Here is a 20,508-nt window from a genome sequence, read left to right as displayed (position 1 = left end):
GAGGGACCTGCCGGGGTAAAACCCAGCCTGGGGACACCAGGAGGGACCGGGGGTAAAACCCAGCCTGGGGACACAGAGAGGGACCTGCCGGGGTAAAACCCAGCCTGGGGATATCGGGGAGGGACCTGGTGAGGTGTAAAACCCAGCCCGGGGATGAGCTCACACACGGGGACACCGGGGAGGGACCTGCCCGGTGTAAAACCCAGCCTGGGGACATCGGGGAGGGACCTGGTGGGGTATAAAACCCAGCCCCAGGGACTCTGAGAGACAGGGCTGGGACACGCTCACCTGGCTGCTCTCCTTGGGATGAAAAAGCCCAAGGGATGTAGAGTTTTCTGCTGCTTTTAAGGAGAATTTCTCTTTCCCCTCGGATTTACCTGCACAGGGGATGCACAAGGTGAGCAGTGCAGAGAGAAACAGGGATTTGGGAAGGTTTTGTGGAAACGAGAGAAGTATCAAGGACTGAACCAGGGCTTTGAGAATGTTCAGTGAAGTATCAAGGGCTGAACCAGGGATTTGGGAATGTTCAGTGAAGTATCAAGGGCAGAACCAGGGATTTGGGAATGTTCAGTGAAATATCAAGGGCTGAACCAGGGATTTGGGAATGTTCAGTGAAGTATCAAGGGCTGAACCAGGGATTTGGGAATGTTCAGTGAAGTATCAAGGGCTGAACCAGGGATTTGGGAATGTTCAGTGAAGTATCAAGGGCTGAACCAGGGATTTGGGAATGTTCAGTGAAGTATCAAGGGCTGAACCAGGGATTTGGGAATGTTCAGTGAAGTATCAAGGGCTGAACCAGGGATTTGGGAATGTTCAGTGAAGTATCAAGGGCTGAACCAGGGATTTGGGAATGTTCAGTGAAGTATCAAGGGCTGAACCAGGGATTTGGGAATGTTCAGTGAAGTATCAAGGGCTGAACCAGGGATTTGGGAATGTTCAGTGAAGTATCAAGGGCTGAACCAGGGATTTGGGAATGTTCAGTGAAGTATCAAGGGCAGAACCAGGGATTTGGGAATGTTCAGTGAAGTATCAAGGGCTGAACCAGGGATTTGGGAATGTTCAGTGAAGTATCAAGGGCTGAACCAAGGGCTCTTGCAACTCTCTGCTCCACAGGAATATTTTCAGCCTGGGCAGAGAGGGAATTGCAGCTGCCTAACGCAGGGTTAGTGTGACAGGGGACAGGTGACAACCTGCCCTGGTGCTGGGGACTGCTGGAGGAGGCACATCCAGCCCCCCAGACAGGGGCAGAGGAGCTGGAGCTCAGGAGAAACAGGGAAGGGGACAGCAGGACATCAGAGAGGAACCTTGGAGCATCCCAGAGGGATGGAGCCAGGCTGGGGCTGGAACAGCTCCCACCAGAGCCCACCTGGGCACGGCCAGGGGCTGCCGAGCCTGGCAGGGGACCACAACCTGACGGTGCTGCACACCCGGGACGAGGAGCTGGCCAAGGCCGAGGTCGGGGTGCTGGGCACCATCCTGGCTGTGGCCACCGTGGGCAACCTGGGCGTGCTGCTGGCCATGTACCGGCTGAGGAGGAAGATGAGCCGCATGCACCTCTTCATCCTGCACCTGGGGCTGAGCGACCTGGGCGTGGCCCTGTTCCAGGTGCTGCCGCAGCTCCTCTGGAAGGTCACCTACCGCTTCCTGGGGCCCGACCCCCTCTGCAGGGCCGTCAAGTACCTGCAGGTGCTCAGCATGTTCGCCTCCACCTACATGCTGATGGTGATGACCCTGGACCGCTACCTGGCCGTGTGCCACCCGCTGCAGTCGCTGCAGCAGCCCAGCCGCCAGGCCTACGCCATGATCGGGGCCACCTGGCTGCTCAGCTGCCTGCTCAGCCTGCCCCAGGTGTTCATCTTCTCGCTGCGGGAGGTGCGCCCGGGCTCGGGGGTGCTGGACTGCTGGGCGGATTTCGGGTACCCGTGGGGAGCACGCGCCTACATAACCTGGACCACGCTGTGCGTCTTCGTGCTGCCCGTGGGCGTCCTCAGCGTCTGCTACAGCCTCATCTGCCACGAGATCTGCAAGAACCTCAAGGGCAAGACCCAGAGCGGTGCCCCTGGCACGGGGGGAGCTGCGGTGGCCGCCCCTGCTGGCCCCGGCCCCGCGGGGAAAGGTGGGCAGCCCTCGCGGGTGAGCAGCGTGCGCACCATCTCCCGCGCCAAGATCCGCACGGTGAAGATGACCTTCGTCATCGTGGCCGCCTATGTCACCTGCTGGGCGCCCTTCTTCAGCGTGCAGATGTGGTCAGTGTGGGACCAGGATGCTCCTGATGATGGTGAGTGGTGAGGGGACTGAGGCACAGAGCCGTGGGGACGCCAGGAATGCAGCTGGGTTTTTAACAAGTAAGAGCCGTCTGTCGACTTGTCATTTAAAAATAAAAATCATGGGGAAGGCTACAAGTTTCCTCCCCCGTAATGCTTATAGGATACAATTTTCAGAGTCAAATCATTCCTTTCACCAGAAAAAAACATTGAGAAGTGACGATTTCTGGCCATCATCCATAGGGATGTGCAAAGATATCTTTGGCATGTGTGTCTTTCCTCTCCTCCAGGAATTTTCAGAGGCTTCAGAAGTGGATTTCTGAGTTCATATGTTGAATTTTTTCCCCTGCAAATCTTCTGTAGTTTTCCTAACTACTGAAGTAGTACTATTAGTACTAGTACTAGAAAAAGGGACTTCACCCAAGATTGAAAGTCCTCTGGGAGATGCTTTGGGCAGCAGAGAGGCTGAAGGAAAGCCCAGAAGCTGCTGGGTCTCGCCTCTCAGAGGATGTGCTCCAGCACATTGGCACTGCCAATGGAGGGTAGAGCCTGGCTCTGCCAACTTTCCATGCCCCAGGAATGCCAGTGGGACGGGAATGTGAGCCAGGAGAGCCCCCAGCTCCTGCCCTGCCCACCCTGCCCAGCCCCGGGGGATGTTTCATCTCTCTCTCTTGCCTTGCCAGAGTCCACCAACGTGGCTTTCAGCATCACCATGCTGCTGGCCAGCCTCAGCAGCTGCTGCAACCCCTGGATCTACCTGTTCTTCAGCGGGCACCTCCTGCAGGACGCCGGGCACTGCCGGGGCTGCTGGGGCCGCCCCCGGGCCGGGCTGCGCAGACCCAACTCCACGGGGAGCCTGTGCAGCAGGAAAACCACGATCCTGAGCCACAGCCACCAGGCCGGGGTGCCCCTGCACGGGGACAGCGCCAGGGAGCTGTACCCGCCCTGCGACGACGGCGTGACAGAGTCCGGCACGCTCTAGGCTGCGGCGGTGGCAGCTGCGACACGGCCAGGTGTGACACGGCCAGGTGTGACATTGACAGGTGTGACACGGCCAGGTGTGACACGGCCAGGTGTGACACGGCCAGGTGGGACACAGCCAGGTGTGACATTGACAGGTGTGACACGGCCAGGTGTGACACGGCCAGGTGGGACACGGCCAGGTGTGACACAGTCAGGTGGGACACGGCCAAGTGTGACATGGCCAGGTGTGACACGGCCAGGTGGGACACAGCCAGGTGTGACATTGACAGGTGTGACACGGCCAGGTGTGACACGGCCAGGTGTGACACTGACAGGTGTGACACTGACAGGTGTGACACGGCCAGGTGGGACACAGCCAGGTGTGACACGGCCAGGTGTGACACTGACAGGTGTGACACGGCCAGGTGTGACACTGACAGGTGTGACACGGCCAGGTGTGACACGGCCAGGTGTGACATTGACAGGTGTGACACGGCCAGGTGTGACACTGACAGGTGTGACATGGCCAGGTGTGACACGGCCAGGTGGGACACAGCCAGGTGGGACACGGCCAGGTGGGACACGGCCAGGTGGGACACTGACAGGTGTGACACGGCCAGGTGTGACACGGCCAGGTGTGACACTGCCAGGTGTGACACGGCCAGGTGGGACACTGACAGGTGTGACACTGACAGGTGTGACACGGCCAGGTGTGACACGGCCAGGTGGGACACAGCCAGGTGGGACACGGCCAGGTGGGACACGGCCAGGTGGGACACTGACAGGTGTGACACGGCCAGGTGTGACACGGCCAGGTGTGACACTGCCAGGTGTGACACGGCCAGGTGGGACACTGACAGGTGTGACACTGACAGGTGTGACAAGGCCAGGTGTGACACGGCCAGGTGGGACACAGCCAGGTGTGACATTGACAGGTGTGACACGGCCAGGTGTGACACGGCCAGGTGGGACACGGCCAGGTGTGACATGGCCAGGTGTGACACGGCCAGGTGTGACATGGCCAGGTGTGACATGGCCAGGTGGGACACAGCCAGGTGTGACATTGACAGGTGTGACACGGCCAGGTGTGACACTGCCAGGTGTGACATTGACAGGTGTGACATGGCCAGGTGGGACACAGCCAGGTGTGACATTGACAGGTGTGACATGGCCAGGTGGGACACGGCCAGGTGGGACACGGCCAGGTGTGACACGGCCAGGTGGGACACTGACAGGTGTGACACAGCCAGGTGTGACACGGCCAGGTGTGACATGGCCAGGTGTGACACTGACAGGTGTGACACTGACAGGTGTGACACGGCCAGGTGGGACACAGCCAGGTGTGACATTGACAGGTGTGACACGGCCAGGTGTGACACTGACAGGTGTGACATTGACAGGTGTGACATGGCCAGGTGTGACACGGCCAGGTGTGACACGGCCAGGTGTGACACTGACAGGTGTGACACGGCCAGGTGTGACACGGCCAGGTGGGACACCGCCCACTCTGTCGCTGCAGAGCTCGGCTCTCCCCACCTGGTGGCACCGCGTTTTGCAGAAATCGCAATGTTTCACCCAGAAAAGCGTCGCCGTCCGCCTTGTCCTCGCTGCCGTGTGTGCGGGGGATGGACAGAGCCCCTCCAGCCGCTGCCTGACCACAGCATCCACCCCACCCGTGTTTAGGGAAACCTCTGGCCGCTCTGCTCCGGGCAGGGATGCTGCAACCTTCAGGAAGGGATGCGGCATCCTTCAGGAACAGGGGATGCTGCAACCTCCGGGAACAGGGGATCCTGAATCTTCGGGAACAGGGGATCCTACATCCTTCGGGAAGGGATCCTGAATCTTCGGGAATAGGGGATCCTACATCCTTCGGGAAGGGATCCTGAATCTTCGGGAACAGGGGATCCTACATCCTTCGGGAAGGGATCCTGAATCTTCGGGAACAGGGGATCCTGCACCTTTCGGAATCAGGGGATCCTGCACCCGTCCGGGAACAGAGGGTCCTGCAACGTTCGGGAACAGAGGATCCTGCATCCTTCGGGGTCAGGGGATGCTGCATCCACAAAATCCTCCTGGAGCGACCGGAGTTTTGCGTTCCCAGCTGCCAGCAGAGCAGCCGGAGCACGGCAGGCCGCAATGCGCCTCCATCTGCTCCAGAGCTCGCCGCCGCTTCCTCCTCTCGCATCCTCGGGGCAATGCTGGCCGAGCAGACAGCGGGGACAGAGCTGTCCCCCCGCGGGGCTGCAGAGCTCCTCTGGCCTGGAACTGCCCCCCTGCCACCTCCCCCGGGCTAGGGACGGGGCCCCTCGTGCTGGGCACAGCTGCCCTGCACCACGCTGTGCCCGCTGGAGCGCCCCAAATGCGGCACTGGCACCCCCAAGGAGCTGCTGGGAGCAGCCCTGGCCCTGCTCCAGCTCAGCAGGGCACATCCTAACTCCCCCCGTGCCCTCTTCCCATCAGCTCTGCTCCCAGCCCCATCCTGTGCCCAACCTCTGCTGCAATCCAGGGAGCTGCTCTCACCCTGCTGCTGCTTTTGGCTAATTTTGCAGGGATCAGGGGCACAAAACCACCCGGGGCTCAGGGAGCAGGGAACTCAGTTCCCCTGCAGTCCCAGCCTGGCCCCTGCCCTACTCCCAGGAGCTGTTTTGTGCAGGAATAAATCATGGATGAGGCAGGAAAGAGCACTCATTAACTCAGTCGAGCTCAAAAGCTGCTGAGAGTGATGTCCAGGTGTCCAGAGAAGGTTCCAAATTCCCTGTGAGCCAGGGGTATTATTCCTTCCACTATCACAGGCTAAAGCTGTAAAAATACAACATTAACAGTAAAATATTTTGAAATCTTCAATATTTTCACTTTTTAATCGCCAGGCATTTAAATCAAATTTCTCAGAGGCTTCCACTCGCTGGTTTTGGCCTCACCTCCAGTCCCACAATCTCTCCTGGGTTTTCCAATGTTACCCAGGATTTGTTGGGGTTTTTAGAACATTTTCCTTCATGTGCCCTTCGAGCTGGGCCAGATCTGCGCCACAAGGTCATGAAAGCAGGAGTGCCTGGCTCCCCCTGCCACTGATCAATCCCAAATCAATTGTCTCACAACCTTTCATTAAATCACAGCCTTGCTGAGCCCGTTTAAAACTCACTTGGGGCAGCTCCAGCCCTGAGGAAGGGGAAGCAGCAGCTCCATCCACCTCACAGAGCTCCCAATGGGGCAGTGTGCCCATTCCCAGGCATTTTGGAAGTTTATTTCTTGAAAATTCAGAAGTAACAAAATGCAGAGTGAGGAGCAGGGACATGGCCCAGGTGGGGAGAGACCGACCCCAGCACCTGGAGCAGGGACAAAGCAGGGAAAGCAAAAGGTGGGAGACAGAGAGGGAAAAGCCAGTGGAAAAACTGTATTTAAAAGGATTTTATGAGGCTGATGAGCCAAACAACATCACTGAGAGGAGCTGCCAGCCAGCTCAGTGCAGGTTTTGAGGTTCACTGCATCTCCCTCCCTGAGCTGCCCATTTTGAGAGGTGAGGGGGGGATGGTTCTTTTGCTTTCATGAAATGAGGGGAAAAGGGCCATGACACAGAAGTGGAGAGCTGATTCCAGCTTGGCTGGGAGGAAACCTCCCCTGCCCCACCCCACAGCCCTCAGGAACAGTGCTGCCTTTAAGGAAAAGCCAAGGAAGCTGTGCCTGCGGGTCGGGGTGGTACAAGTGCTGCAGCCTGTGCCAGGCAGTGTCCCAGGGGGAGGGGACAGTGCCAGCTGTGCAGCTGCTGGGGGCTCTGGGCACCTCTGAGCAGCAGCACCCTGGTGTGACAGCTTCACCCTGGTGTGACAGCTTCACCCTGGTGTGACAGCTTCACATCGGTGTCACAGCTTCACCCTGGTGTGACAGCTTCACCTCGGTGTACTCCACACCCTTGGATGGCCTGAGGCTGGAGAAGGGCCAGAAATGTGTTTTCCTCTTCTCTGGGTCCACGTTGATGTAATCCATCCCAGTCTTCACGTTCTCGTAGTCATGGGCAGAGCCTGGCTCGTGGTCTTTCTCTGGGAACACCAGAGTTGAGTAATTGATGTTCTCCTCTGAGCCAGGGCCCTGCAGGAGCAAAATGAACGCCAGGTCAGGCCCCAGCACCCACCCAGGAGCCTTTGCCCTTGAGTCTATGCACCAATTCAGGGAATCATGGAATGGGTTGGGTTGGAAGGGACTTTAAAGCCCATCCCATTCCCCCTGCCATGTCAGGGATACCTTCCACTGTCCCAGAGTGCTCCAAGCCCCGTCCACCCTGGCCTTGGACACTGACAGGGATCCAGGGGCAGCCACAGCTGCTCTGGGCACCCTGTGCCAGGCCCTCCCCACCCTCAGAGAGAAGATTTTGTTTCCTAATTTTCCTAAAGTGCCCAGGGATGCTTCCCTCCGCATGGGTGTGAGTGACAAGGGACAACAACCACCCCAGCCCTTACTTATGGAATTTCAATGTGGTTTGATGGATTTGCCCCTCCTGATGCTGCTCTGGGGATCTCGAGCTGGACACAGTACCAGGTGGGCTGGGGATGATTTTGCCCATGGTACCTGAGGGCAGGAAGGGTTGTCCGAGTCCTCTGAGGTGTCTGAAGATGTGTCACTGCTCCCTTAAAAACAGGATACATTTACCACCCCAGCACTTCCCAGAGGGTTAAAGGGAAAAAAGGAGCAAGGGAGAAAAAGCAAACATGCTCAGAAGTGAAGATTCTGATCCACAAAGCATCAGTTTGATCCCTCCCAGCCTCACTTCCCTGGGGGAGAGGTGGCAGGGAGAACCCAGCTGGGTGGGAAGAGGAGGCAGCTCCTGCTTGACCCTTCTCCCACCCCTGCTTCCAATCCCGGAGTATCCAGAGCTTGTAAGGAAGAGACATCACACAAATGCCACCCCAAAATTCCCATCCCTGTGCCAGGACAATGCCCCATTGCTGCAGAACCCCTTACCTGCATAGGCTGGTGATGGGGTTTGTGCCCTGGGGTGGTTTTGTGCCCCGGGGTGTTTTTGTGCCGTGTCTCCTCCCGGTGCCCAGGCCGGAGCTGGGGTGGGGTGAGGGCTGGGATGCTCCCCAGGGCTGCTGCTCACCTGCATCCTGCAGGAATGCTGGGCTGTGAGCAAGAGGAGAGTGAGCCCTGGTCCCTGCTGTGCCCAGCACACCCCGCCCTGCTCCAGCAGCCCCAGTGCAAACCAGCCCACCCCAAAATAATGATTGCTGTGCACTGGAGCAGGCTCATATCCATCAATTCAATTACTGAGATCATCCAGTAATGATGATTCTCCCGCCAGGAGAGGCTCCAGTGACAAATCACAGTGTCAGGGCCTCTTCTTGCAAGTTTGGAATGATTTTGACCCAAAGCAGAGCCGGGCTCTGTGCAAATGTGAGCAGCAGTTGGTGTGAAAGAATTCCCTGCTAGAAATTGCAGCTTCATCTGAATTAATACACTGTGAGCTGATTCTTGGTATTTTCCCAGCACTTTACTAAAAGACCAATAAAAGAGAACGGTTTTGAAGTAACACAAGGTCGTACAAAGCTCACTGATGTGTACAATCATGTCACCCGTGTCACCACAGCTCACGGCCAGCCCAGCCCAGCCCTGCCCTGCCCCTTTCCCATTCCACACCCAACCCCAAACCAGGAAATTACCGGGGAAAGCCATTTCTTAATTACCAATTTTCCTGCTGAGCATGGTGTAAAGGGCCAGCAAGAAGAGAGGGTAGAGTATCAAGGTGACAAGTGAGGTGACAGCAGGAATCCAGCTGAACGAGAGAAAACCATTCAGTCTCACTGAAATCACCAAATTCTTTTCAATCCCCCCATGGCTTCAAGGCACGTTTTAGACTCAGGTTTGCTGGTAGCTTTCGGTTTTGCTTTTTGGTTTTGGGGTGATGTGGCCCAAAATGCAGGGCTTGGCTTTCAAGAATGATTTGAGTTGCCTGCCCCTCATTTTTGGGGCCTGTCCCCAGAAGGGTTTTCAAAAGCCTCCAGGGGGAAATGTGGTGCTGGAGGGGAGAGAGGCATGACAGATATGATGGAATTATAGAATTGTGGAATGAGGGAATGGGCTGGGTGGGGAGGGACTTTTGAAGGTCACTCCCTGCCATGAGCAGGGACATTTTCAGCCAGACCAGGTTGCTCAGAGCCCTGTTCAGCCTGGCCTGGGGTGGTCCCAGGGGTGCTGTGAAGGGCTCTGTGCCCCGGGGTGCTACACTCACCATGCAGAAGAGCTCATCCTCCTGCTGAGGCGTCTCCAGGGCCTGGGGGGACACAGAGAGGCAACAGGACCTGGTGGCAAGCAGAAAAATGGTCCCATTGAGCCTCACGCTGCTCCTCACGAGCTGGAGATCAGGCTCAGCACTTGGAAGCAGTGGTTGGATGTTGCAGATGTGAAATAAAGGTTTTTTTATTTTATCCCAGCCCTCCCCCTATGAGAATCCCTCTGGTTCACACCCTCACAGAGCCATGGGCTGTCCCTTATCACTGAATTAATGGCTTTATACAAGCTCATATCTGAGACTTGTCTGGACTTTCTAGGCCTCACTGGAACAAAATTGAAATTTGTTCTCCTTTAATCCTCTCTCATGGTTCATTTTGTTTTATTTTCTTTTTCTCTTTTTAATCCACAAAAAAAAAAAAAAAAAAAAAAAAAAGGAAGAAAACTACAAGATGAAGAAAAAATCCATGGAAAAAGTAACTAAAGGAAGGTCATGGGTTGGTGTGAGACTCTTGCATCAGTCAAAGTCCAGACAGAAATATCAGAGGCCCTCCAACACCTCAGTGTCTGAAACACCTCGGATTTAATACTGTGAGAGCTTCAATCCTGGTGAGGTTAAGAGGGTTTAAGGCAGAAAATCAGAAATCACCAATGCCTGGGCTGGGCCCCTTGGCTTGAGACTTCTAGCCATAAACTCAAGATATTTACAGTAAAAGATAGAGGTGTTCATTTTGTAAAAATAGCAGTGGGGTGTTCCTTTTGTGAGCTTTCACTTGCAAAAAAGCACTTTAAATCCTCCCTCAGTGTTATACACTCGCTATTTATAAATGGCTGATAGGGAGAGCTCTTCAGCTGAGGCTTTGATACAGTGATTAAAGCAGCCGTGTTAATTTGATTGATAGACTGATGGATAAATTGATAGAGCGAAGGCATTATCCATCCTGTGGAGCAGATTCTATCATTTCCCCTATGACACATTTCTGAGCTTAATTCATCAAAAGCTTTCCTGATAACCACCAATCTCCTGCAAAATTCCACTCATGCAAACAGTTTGATGACTGCCAAGCTGAAAGTTCATTTTTTTGCAGAAATTTCCCCCCTCCCTTACTGAATAAATCTGCCCCCAAATATCCTTCTCAAAGGGCTGCCACTCTTGAAAGGCTCATTTCCTACTGTGGGGCAGGAGATGCTGCTGCAGCAACAGATAAGGATCTGAAAAATGAGCTGTTCAAAAGGAAATTGCAAAATAAGCCCCAAATCCAACTATCAGCAGCTTCTGTGCCGAGGTGGGTACAGCAAGATGGAGGTGCAGATAGCGGGTGGGTATCAAAAAATCTGATTTGAGACAGCAGCCAGTGAGAGCCTGGCACCAAATGTGCTTTTTTGGGGGGCCTCAGGGAACTTCTGTGAGCCTGCAGCCTCCAAGACTTCAACCCTTTCTCAAGAAAATGCTGAAATCAAGGCTTGCAGGGAGCTGCTCCTTGGCCAGGCAGCGAGGGTCAACCTGAGGCATCTGCGCTCGGCTAAACGTGAGTGGAAGTTCCAGAATGCCCCAAATTCTTTTAATCCCACTTGAGCCAGGCCCAGCTGGCTCACTGGAGCTCAGGATGGCACCAACACGTGCCCAGGGGGGATTCCCAGCCCAGCTCTGCTCCCGCTGTTCCACCCTCTGCTTCCCGCGCCATTGCACCCGGAGCACGGCGCCCAACGCGGGCTTACCTGGGCTCAGAGCTTTCCAACCTTCCCTTCCCCACGGCTCGGGGCAGCTGGGGCTGTGCAGGCAGCAGGATTTAGGGCTGTTTCAGCAGGATTTGGGGCCGTTTCAGCAGGATTTGGGTGCAGAGTGGGGTCTGGCAGCACGGCGGTGCCGGATGCAGTCACACTCTACCCCCAGGTCAGAGGCACCAAGGAGCCCACATGAGTTCCATGACACCTCCCCTCTGCCAGCAGCCTCATTTAAATATATTGGGGTGTTTCTCTGCTGTTCTGCAGCTGTTTTGCTCCTGCACCCCTCCATCAATCCTCTGCCTTCCAGCAGCTTTGTCCCAAAATTCAGCTGAGCTTCCTTGGAGCCAAGCGGTGCCGGGGAAGCTGTGCCCAGCTCAACTCAGCTGCCACCCAAAATGAGCTCTGGGTGCTTCCAAGCAAACATTTTCCACAGGGATGAAGCCTTTTAACACCACCTGGCTCCATGGCTGCTGGGGTGGGTGGGCCTCCACCTGCCCACACTCTGGAAAATGTTCTGCAAGCTTTGGGGTGCAAGCAGCAGCCTGGCAGATCCCATCCTGAGAGTTCCCAGGAGGTCTGGGGAGTGCTGGCTGCTGGTTCATAGGAACTGTGGGGTCTGTAGCTCTGGAGGTGCCCTGGCAGAAAGGAACAAGAAATTCCCTTTTTTTCAAGGCGCCTGACTCATGGGGACGGTGCCTGCTCGCCTTTCAACATCTCCACCAGCCCACAGTAAATCCTGTCACAGGGATATAATATTCCAAAGGATCCCCCTGGATTATCTAAAAGCAAAAAGAAGATTTCAAAAAGCATCACCAACCCCTGGAGCTGCATCACAAGTTGGGGTCACTTCCTAAATTCCCCTTCATCCCTGGACTGCTCCCACCATCCACCAGCTCCATCATCAGAGGTTGGTCCAGCTCTCCTCACAGCTGCTGCACCCCAGGTAAATATTTCGGGGTTTATTTAACCGAAACTTGCTTGTTTGTTGATTTTTTTCAGGTGAGAGTTTGCTGCTGCAGCGCTTTCAAGTGCTCAGTGGTGGATAAACACATTAACAGGTGGGAGAAGTGTCTGATAAAGGCAGGAAAAAAGGGTTTTTTACAAAACACTGCTGGGGCACAGTGTGAATCAGCCAGGGCAGTGGCTCCACTAAAGGAAATGTGTAAGAAGGAACACAGATAACACATTTTTAGCCTGAGAACAGGTTTTTTAAACAAGGAAAGGGCTTCACACAGAGCTGGTGAGATGTATTTTTTTCACCCAAGGGGCAAAACCTATTTTTGATCCGTGTGGGCCTGGAGGGGTGGGACACAGCTGGGGACAGCCCCTGCCTGGCAGAGGCCATTCCTTTCTTACCAACCTGGAATATTGCAGGAGCTGGGGTCACCTTTCCTCAGTTTCTCCAGAGCACCACAGGCTGGCCCTGCCAAGCTGAGGGACACCAAGGCTTGGAAATTGGGCATCTCTTCCCTCTGCATTCCACACAGTGAGGTACAGCTGGAATATGTATGAAACAAAGCCTTTTGGACCCAATTTTCTGTGCAAATCCAGCCCAGTTGCTCCCAAAACATAGAGGAAAAAAAGCCCCACCACTTTGTTCTACTCGAAATAACAATTTTGAAGTGCCCCTAAGAGTTAAGCTTTTAAAATTGCTTCTAAAATAACTAAAAGTCAAAATAGATTTGCTTAGCTGCAAACATTTCTAAATTAAAGGTCTGGCCTTGTTTTGACTTTCATCTTCCTATTTTAATGCTGAATCTGCTGCCAGGAGTTTGCAGATTATGATGATCCAACTGGGGGACATTTTCCACAAAATAAACTATTTCACTTAAAGTGTTCGGTGGCTGCTGCACACCCTCACTTTTATCTCCAAAGCCCAGTGACCCTTCAGGCTGGGTTTTCTGATAGGATTTTTGGGTTATAAACCATGTCTGGAACAATCCACTTGCTGTTTTCAGCTTATCTGGCACTTACTGCAGCTGCTTTTGTTTTAGGAACTTTCTTTCTAATCCATGAATATGTGATTAGGACAAGGAGGGAGAGTGGTACATTAAACTGCATCTCAAAAGGGGAAATAGAGAATAAATTTGTATAAAAGCCACTCAGTAAAAGAAAATATTGCAGCGTGGGGGAATGCAAGGAATTTTCATTTGTTTCGATAAAACAGCTGCATTTGCCATCGGCACCAACTGTGCTGTGCCCAACATTTTCCTGCTCATATCGAGAAATATTTGATGGATTTTTTTAAAGCTTAATCTGCCCGCAAAGCTGGGGAGAGGAGGGGCCTGGCAGCATCTCCAGGGATGGGGACACAAGATCCCAGTGACAGCAGGACGTGACTCAGCTGTCCCCAGCCACCCTCAGTACCTGTGCCTCACAGATGAGGACTTTAATTTCCTGGGCGAGGGCTTTAATTAGATAAAATTTAATTTGATAAAAGAGGCTCGCTGGGACAAACAAAAAATTGATTAGCACGGTACTAAACCCTGTTAGTCACGTGAATGGGGCTGGCTGAGCAGAACACCCCCTTTAGCACCCGCCATCGGTTCTTTTAGTGCCAAAACCATGGAAAATAAGGACAGCCTGGAAAATAAGGGCCTGGGAGATGGTGGCAGCAGGAAAACACTTGCCTGCCCCCACTTGCTGCCCTCACTCACCTCCCCCCATGTCTGAAGGCTTTATTTGTTCATCAGCATTTTCTGTTTGCACTCGCTGAGGCTTTAATGAGACACCCGTCCTGGGCAAAACAAAACTGCCAGGGGACGAGCCCATCAGCGCCTGCAGAGCACCAGGGAGCTGTCTCCCATGGAAAGCTGCTCCTTCCCGGCCTTTGCAAGGGAAAGTTGAGGATTCCCGAGCCGTTCATCACTGCTAATTAGTCTTTGCCTTTTAAAATTAGCTCGGTGGCTGATGGTACAAACACATCCCTTTCCTGCACCTCCCTGCAGCTGCCGGGCTTTGCGGCACCCCACGGCCACGGGCAGCTCCCTGGGGTGGGGCTGTGGGGTGAAGGAGAAGGGAAATGTTCCTCTAAAGCATTTTGGGGGGTTTCCACCCGTGGATAAGGGGCTGGTGCTGGGATGAGGACCCTGTTCTGCTCCCTCTGCGGGATCTCCACTGCCCCAAAATCAGCCAAACCCGCCCCTGCTCAGCTCCCACAGGCCCCCCAGCGCCGTCCTCACCCAGAAAAGCAAACGTGACCCCAGAGCGCCCGCTCAGCCTCGCCTGGGCCGTGGCCAGTGATTCATTGTGGGTGCTCGAGCCCGGTGTTGACTCTGGCAGCGCCATTATCGAGCCTGGCACCGCGGGTATAAGAGCGGCACCGCGGCGGGCACAGCCACCGAGCCACGCCATGAGGCGCCTGCTGCTCCTCGCCGCGCTCTGCCTGGCCCTGGCCAGCGCCCTGAGGAGGTAAGGGGGTCCCCGGGGCCCCCGGGGTTTGGGGGGTTCACTGCCAGGGCTGTGACGGGTGGCAGAGCTCAGCCTGGGCACCCCGCGGCTGTGCCAGAGCGGTGGCAACACACTGGGATTTCTGGGTTCTCCGTCCCTCTGGGCAGAGCCTGGCAGCAGCAGGAGGGGCTGTGAAGGGATTTGTACAAGAAGGGAGGGCAGAAAAACCAGCCTGGACTCCCCTTGGACCTGCTCGCCCTGCTCAGCCCGAAGGTCCGTCCCCTCGGCGGCACCGAGCTGCCCCTGCTGTCACTGGACGCTCTCCTGCCATCTCTGGCCTTGATTTCCTGTGCCCTAAAACACATCCAGTGCCCCTCTTCTGCTGTGCCTCGGCAGGAAATCATGGTGGGGGAGGGATGCGGGCTCTGAACCTCCATCCTGGCAGTGCCAGCACCCTCAGGGTGGGCACAGGACGTGGGCAGCACCCATGGGAGTGACCAGGGCCCTCAGGGTGGGCACAGCACCCATGGGAGTGACCAGGGCCCTCAGGGTGGGCACAGCACCCATGGGAGTGACCAGGGCCCTCAGGGTGGGCACAGCACCCACGGGAGTGACCAGGGCCCTCAGGGTGGGCACAGCACCCATGGGAGTGACCAGGGCCCTCAGGGTGGGCACAGCACCCATGGGAGTGACCAGGGCCTTCAGGGTGGGCACAGCACCCATGGGAGTGACCAGGGCCCTCAGGGTGGGCACAGCACCCATGGGAGTGACCAGGGCCCTCAGGGTGGGCACAGCACCCATGGGAGTGACCAGGGCCCTCAGGGTGGGCACAGCACCCATGGGAGTGACCAGGGCCCTCAGGGTGGGCACAGCACCCATGGGAGTGACCAGGGCCCTCAGGGTGGGCACAGCACCCGCAGGAGTGACCAGGGCCCTCAGGGTGGGCACAGCACCCGCAGGAGTGACCAGGGCCCTCAGGGTGGGCACAGCACCCATGGGAGTGGCCAGGGCCCTCAGAGTGGACACAGCACCCATGGGAGTGACCAGGGCCCTCAGGGTGGGCACAGCACCCACGGGAGTGACCAGGGCCCTCAGGGTGGGCACAGCACCCGCAGGAGTGACCAGGGCCCTCAGGGTGGGCACAGCACCCATGGGAGTGACCAGGGCCCTCAGAGTGGACACAGCACCCATGGGAGTGACCAGGGCCCTCAGAGTGGACACAGCACCCATGGGAGTGACCAGGGCCCTCAGAGTGGGCACAGCACCCATGGGCAGCACCCACAAAAGTGACAGGGTGGGCACAGCAAAGAGTAACAGGACCCTCAGGGTGGGCACAGCACCCGCGGCAGTGACCGGGCCCTTCCCCACAGGGTGCCCCTGAGCCGGCGCCGCTCCCTGCGGAAGCAGCTGCGGGCCCGGGGGCAGCTGTCGCACCTCTGGAGGGCCCCGGGCGGGCCGGACACGAGCAGTGAGGACTGCGCCGCCTTCTCGGAGACCAACGAGCCCCTCATCAACTACCTGGACGTGAGCAGGGAGGCACAGAGGGCTGGGAGCACCCTCAGTTTGCCCGAGCAGTGCCCGAGGCCCAAGCGCTGCCCTCAAACCCCACTCCAGGCAGCGCCCGGCGTGCCAGGGCTCGCTGCCTGCCCGGCCCTTTGTCCCCGGGGATGTCAGGATGAAGACAAGGGAGGGCATTCATGGCAGGCACTGCCAGCTCCCTCCCTCCCTGCCGCGCTCTGCCCGCCTCCCTGGGCCCAGATTTACTCCAAAATTCAAGTTACACGCTTTTCAGGGCAGAGCCCCCCGCAGAGGTGGAGGGAGCTCCCCAGGAGAATCCCACTCCCCAGTTCCCCAGTTCCCCTGTCCCCAAAGCCTGGTGACGAGGGTCCCCTCGGGGCCCAGCCTTGCCAGGAAGAGGCAGAGGCCTGTACCCACCATGCTGCCTTTTGTCCTCAGTCCCCATGGCTGTTCCTTACATATTTGTCTCCTTTATTCCACCTGGCACGGCACGGATCAAACACTGAGCCCCATCCATGCCCTGCACACACCCCAGGCTCTGTTTTGCCGGCATTTCTGGCTGTGCTGGTGGCTCACGGTGCTCTCTGCCCCCTTCTTTGGCAGTTGGAGTATTTTGGGCAGATCTCCATCGGGACCCCACCCCAGAATTTCACCGTGGTCTTCGACACAGGCTCCTCCAACCTCTGGGTGCCTTCTGTCTACTGTGTCAGCAAAGCCTGCGGTGAGTGGGGAGCCCCTGACCCCAGAGAGGCCACGGGCCACCAGCCCCAAGGCCGTGGAGACCCTCCTAACAGAGGTGACAGAAATCCAGGGGTGAAAGCAGGGGGTGACAGCTCAGCAGGGGACAAACGTGGCTTTTTGGGGCTGTCAGAGATCAGCCAGCTCCAGAGAGCCCAGAGGGACCAGAGCACCCCCGAGCAGTCCCAAGGCTGCCCCGGAGCCCAGCAGGAACTGGGGACTGGGACTGGATCCCACAGGGAACTGGGGAATGAACTGGATCCTGTAGGGAACTGGGGAATGGACTGAATCCCACAGGGAATTGGGGAATGGGCTAGATCCCACAGGGAATTGGGGAATGGGAGTGGATCCTGTAGGGAACTGGGGACTGGGACTGGATCCCGCAGTGCCGTGGGGCTGCTGCTGGCTGTGACCAGGGACAGCAGTGCCCATCTCAGGATTCATTAAATGTTGCTGATCCCGTTCTCCCTAACAGCCCTTGCACCCTTCATCAGATTGAAATGGGAGAGGTTTTCTCCCCACCTCGAAACTCCAGCACGTCCCTCCGCAGAGCTCCCATATCCAGGCGTTTTGGTGACACCACACTGCGCCATCATTTTGCCTCACTGGGGGCTCCTGGCAGCTGTGGCCATGCAAAACCATGACATTTCTGGTGACAAATCCCATCTCCTTCCCCAGCTGAGCACACCAGGTTCCAGCCAACCCAGTCCAGCACCTACCAGGTGATAGGGACCCCCTTCTCCATCCAGTACGGCACCGGGAGCCTGACGGGGATCATCGGATCCGACCAAGTAGCCGTGAGTGACCTTTGGGTTGCCCTGCTCTGGACAATGTGCCTGGGACTTGCACAAGGGCTCGACCCCCCACGGAACCCCCTCCTCCCTGCAGGTCGAGGGTCTCGCCGTGAGCAACCAGCAGTTTGCAGAGAGCATCAGTGAGCCGGGAAAAGCCTTCCTGGATGCTGAGTTCGATGGGATCCTGGGGCTGGCTTATCCCTCCCTGGCCGTGGATGGGGTCACCCCTGTCTTCGACAACATGATGGCCCAAAATTTGGTGGAGCTGCCCATTTTCTCTGTCTACATGAGCTCGTACGGACATGGCTTTGCTCTGGGATGTTGCTTGGAGTATGGCATTGCTTTAGGGAGCAGGAGGGGCTGCTAAAATACCGATATTTTACTGAGATAATGAATGGGGGGTTGGTACCAGATTGAGCATCACAGACCTCTGGCCTTACAGCATGTGTGGGGAGAAAGTTGGGGTAAATTCATGCTAAATGGACAAAAATCCCTCACGTGTCCTCCTCCTCCTCCCTGCAGGAACCCTGACGCACCCCAGGGAGGAGAGGTGCTTTTTGGGGGTTTTGACACCTCCCGCTTCACGGGCACCCTGAACTGGGTGCCAGTCACCCAGCAGGGCTACTGGCAGATCCAGCTGGACAAGTGAGTGGTGCTGGGCAGGAAGGGAGGGCAGGGCTGGGCAAGGCTGGCAGAGCACGACAAATCCCTCCTGCTCCTTCTCCCCTCTTCCAGCATCCAGCTGGGTGGGACAGTGACCTTCTGTGCCAACGGCTGCCAGGCCATCGTGGACACCGGGACGTCGCTCATCACAGGCCCCACCAAGGAGATCAAAGAACTGCAAAACCTCATTGGGGCTGAGTCTGTGGATGGAGAGGTGAGAGCCAGGGTGGGGACAGGAGGGGACAAAGCCTTGGGGGCCCTTCCCTGCTGGAAGGGACCCACCCTGGGCAGCCCCTGAGCCCCCGGCTCTGTTCCAGTACGCCGTGGAGTGCAGCAACCTCAGCATGATGCCTGACCTGACCATCACCATCAACGGGCTGCCCTACACGCTCAGCGCCCAGGCTTACACCCTCATGGTATGGCTGTGGCTCCCTCAGCCCCAAATCCCAGCTGCTCCAGTGGCAAAGGTGGCCCAGCGCCATGCCAGGAGCTGGCAGTGTGTCCCCACGGGTGACAAACCCTGCTGGTTTCTGCTTCGCCACCGTTCCCGGGTGTTTCCACGTGCACGAGGCTCTCGGCTTCATCCCCAGCTTTCCACTTCTCCTCCCCCAGGAGTACGCTGATGGCATGGCCTACTGCACCAGTGGCTTCCAGGGGAGCGACATCCCCCCTCCCACAGGACCCCTCTGGATTTTGGGAGATGTTTTCATCCGTCAGTTCTACTCTGTCTTCGACCGTGGGAATAACATGGTGGGGTTGGCCCCTGCTGTCCCTTAGGGCTGTGACATGCGTGGGGCAGCAGAGGAACGGACCTCAGCAGGGCAGTGGATGTCACCCTGTCCTCCCCAGTGTCCCCAGGGGGATGAAGACACCCAGGGACACAGTGTAGAGTCCAGCAGAGGTTCAGTCGACGCCAGGACACTGTGATATAAAAATGTCTTGAGCAGCTCTGTGATCTGCTCTGCACATTCTCTGTTTTTGAATCCTGAGCCAATAAAACCTTCAATAAACCCAAATTTCTCATGCTTCTGTCAGCAGCAGCCCAGCAGAAATCCTGCACATCTCAAAGGGTTACGCTAGGGGTTAAATCCTCCTTGCCCATGTCCTGCTCTCCTCCCTGGGTGATCCGTGGCACTGCCAGGGCTGCACTCCCAGCATGGCTGGAGCTTCCCTGGGATTTCCACAGGGGCAGAAAGAAGGGGATTCTTTGCCCAGGTGGAGCAGAAATCCCTGGAGGTGGCTGTGGCCATCCCTGAGCATCCCAGGGGCAGGGCAGGGGCCGGGGGAGCACTGGGAATGCACCTTTCCTCAGCTGGGGCTGGTAAACAAGAAGGTAACAAGGAGACTGGAAATACTCAGGGGCTCTTTCTGTGCCACAGAACTCCCGGAGCCACCGGTGATTTCCAGTGAATTTTGCTTTGATTCTCTTGGGGAGCTCAAAACACAATGTGCTTGGTGGGTCCTTGAAGCAAAAAGGGCAAAGCAGCTGCTGAGCCCTGGGCTGGCTCAAAATGTGGGGGGCATGGGGGGCTGTGGGGGGCTGCAGAGGGGCTACTGGCCATGGGGCTCCCCAGGAGTCACCGTGGCACATGTGACTTGGTGGCGGGAGTGTGACAATGCATGAGTGGCAGTGGCTCATGAGTGATGCATGCTGAGGCAGCAAGAAAGGGAAGCACAGAAAAGGTTATTTTTATCCAGGCCTTTGCTCTGCTTTCCCCACTGACCCTGAAGCGAGGCCAGCAGTGCCAAGGCCAGGGTGCTGGAGTGTCCATGTCCCAGCCCAGCTTGGTGGCTGCTCCAGGCCTCCCAGCGCAGAGCAGCCTTCAGGGCTGGGTCTGGGAGCTCTGGAATATTCAGATCTGGTTGTAAACTTTGCGGCTGAGCCTTGTGGTTTGCAATAAAGGGAGATATCTGCCTTACCCAGAGGCACTGATTGTGCCGCTGACCAGTGTGGGCTCTGTGACGTTTTCCGTGTTGACTTCACCCCTGCTGCAGTCCCAGATAAGGTGCTGGGGCTGCTGGACAAAGGTCTCCTGTCCCTCTTCCACCTTAACCCTTAGCATGCCAAGGTGCTGCTGAGCACGAGCCCAGGAGCTGGGGGGAACATCCAGCTCCTCTAGCATGACAGGGGCCACCCAGTGTCCCCAAACAGCAGCTGGCCTGGCCTGGAGTTGCCCAGGATGGCTCTGGTGCTGCGTTTTTGGGACCTCAGGGCATTTCGTGCCCTCTTG

General features: G+C 56.7%; 3 protein-coding genes across 3 annotated transcripts; 2 read left to right on the top strand and 1 right to left on the bottom strand.

Annotated features, from left to right (window-relative positions):
- Positions 1 to 1,323: 1,323 nt before the first annotated feature.
- On the top strand, positions 1,324 to 3,246 carry AVPR1B (arginine vasopressin receptor 1B). Its single transcript, XM_068173367.1, has 2 exons — positions 1,324 to 2,278; positions 2,948 to 3,246. Exons 1-2 carry the CDS (start codon positions 1,324 to 1,326, stop codon positions 3,244 to 3,246), a joined length of 1,254 nt encoding a protein of 417 aa, XP_068029468.1.
- Positions 3,247 to 5,725: 2,479 nt separating this feature from the next.
- RHEX (regulator of hemoglobinization and erythroid cell expansion) lies at positions 5,726 to 11,128 on the bottom strand. Its single transcript, XM_068173659.1, has 5 exons — positions 9,448 to 11,128; positions 8,903 to 8,991; positions 8,181 to 8,342; positions 7,788 to 7,849; positions 5,726 to 7,310 (listed from the first exon to the last, which is right to left on the bottom strand). Exons 1-5 carry the CDS (start codon positions 9,543 to 9,545, stop codon positions 7,074 to 7,076), a joined length of 648 nt encoding a protein of 215 aa, XP_068029760.1. The 5' UTR covers positions 9,546 to 11,128; the 3' UTR covers positions 5,726 to 7,073.
- Positions 11,129 to 14,469: 3,341 nt separating this feature from the next.
- On the top strand, positions 14,470 to 19,293 carry CTSE (cathepsin E). The gene is made up of 9 exons (XM_068173234.1): positions 14,470 to 14,585; positions 15,935 to 16,088; positions 16,686 to 16,803; positions 17,499 to 17,617; positions 17,709 to 17,908; positions 18,137 to 18,259; positions 18,350 to 18,491; positions 18,595 to 18,693; positions 18,890 to 19,293. Exons 1-9 carry the CDS (start codon positions 14,527 to 14,529, stop codon positions 19,052 to 19,054), a joined length of 1,179 nt encoding a protein of 392 aa, XP_068029335.1. The 5' UTR covers positions 14,470 to 14,526; the 3' UTR covers positions 19,055 to 19,293.
- The last annotated feature ends 1,215 nt before the right edge of the window (positions 19,294 to 20,508 follow it).

Source organism: Anomalospiza imberbis, chromosome 26 (genome assembly GCF_031753505.1).
Source record: "Anomalospiza imberbis isolate Cuckoo-Finch-1a 21T00152 chromosome 26, ASM3175350v1, whole genome shotgun sequence".
In the NCBI taxonomy this organism is placed as follows: Eukaryota; Metazoa; Chordata; class Aves; order Passeriformes; family Viduidae; genus Anomalospiza; species Anomalospiza imberbis.
The sequence above is the reverse complement of the archived record's forward strand: the minus strand, read 5'-3'. Positions and strand labels throughout refer to the sequence as shown.

Bases quoted from the DNA above. Each gene is read 5' to 3' on its own strand.
- AVPR1B (XM_068173367.1), top strand. From the start codon at position 1,324: ATGGAGCCAGGCTGGGGCTGGAACAGCTCCCACCAGAGCCCACCTGGG. The intron at 2,279-2,947 runs GTGAGTGGTGAG...TTGCCTTGCCAG, and splicing joins CCAGGATGCTCCTGATGATG to AGTCCACCAACGTGGCTTTC.
- CTSE (XM_068173234.1), top strand. From the start codon at position 14,527: ATGAGGCGCCTGCTGCTCCTCGCCGCGCTCTGCCTGGCCCTGGCCAGC. The intron at 16,089-16,685 runs GTGAGCAGGGAG...CTTCTTTGGCAG, and splicing joins CCCTCATCAACTACCTGGAC to TTGGAGTATTTTGGGCAGAT. The intron at 18,260-18,349 runs GTGAGTGGTGCT...CCCCTCTTCCAG, and splicing joins TGGCAGATCCAGCTGGACAA to CATCCAGCTGGGTGGGACAG.
- RHEX (XM_068173659.1), bottom strand. From the start codon at position 9,545: ATGGGACCATTTTTCTGCTTGCCACCAGGTCCTGTTGCCTCTCTGTGT. The intron at 8,992-9,447 runs GTGAGTGTAGCA...TCTCTCGTTCAG, and splicing joins AGGATGAGCTCTTCTGCATG to CTGGATTCCTGCTGTCACCT. The intron at 7,311-7,787 runs GTACCATGGGCA...TTGCTCCTGCAG, and splicing joins ACAACCCTTCCTGCCCTCAG to GGCCCTGGCTCAGAGGAGAA.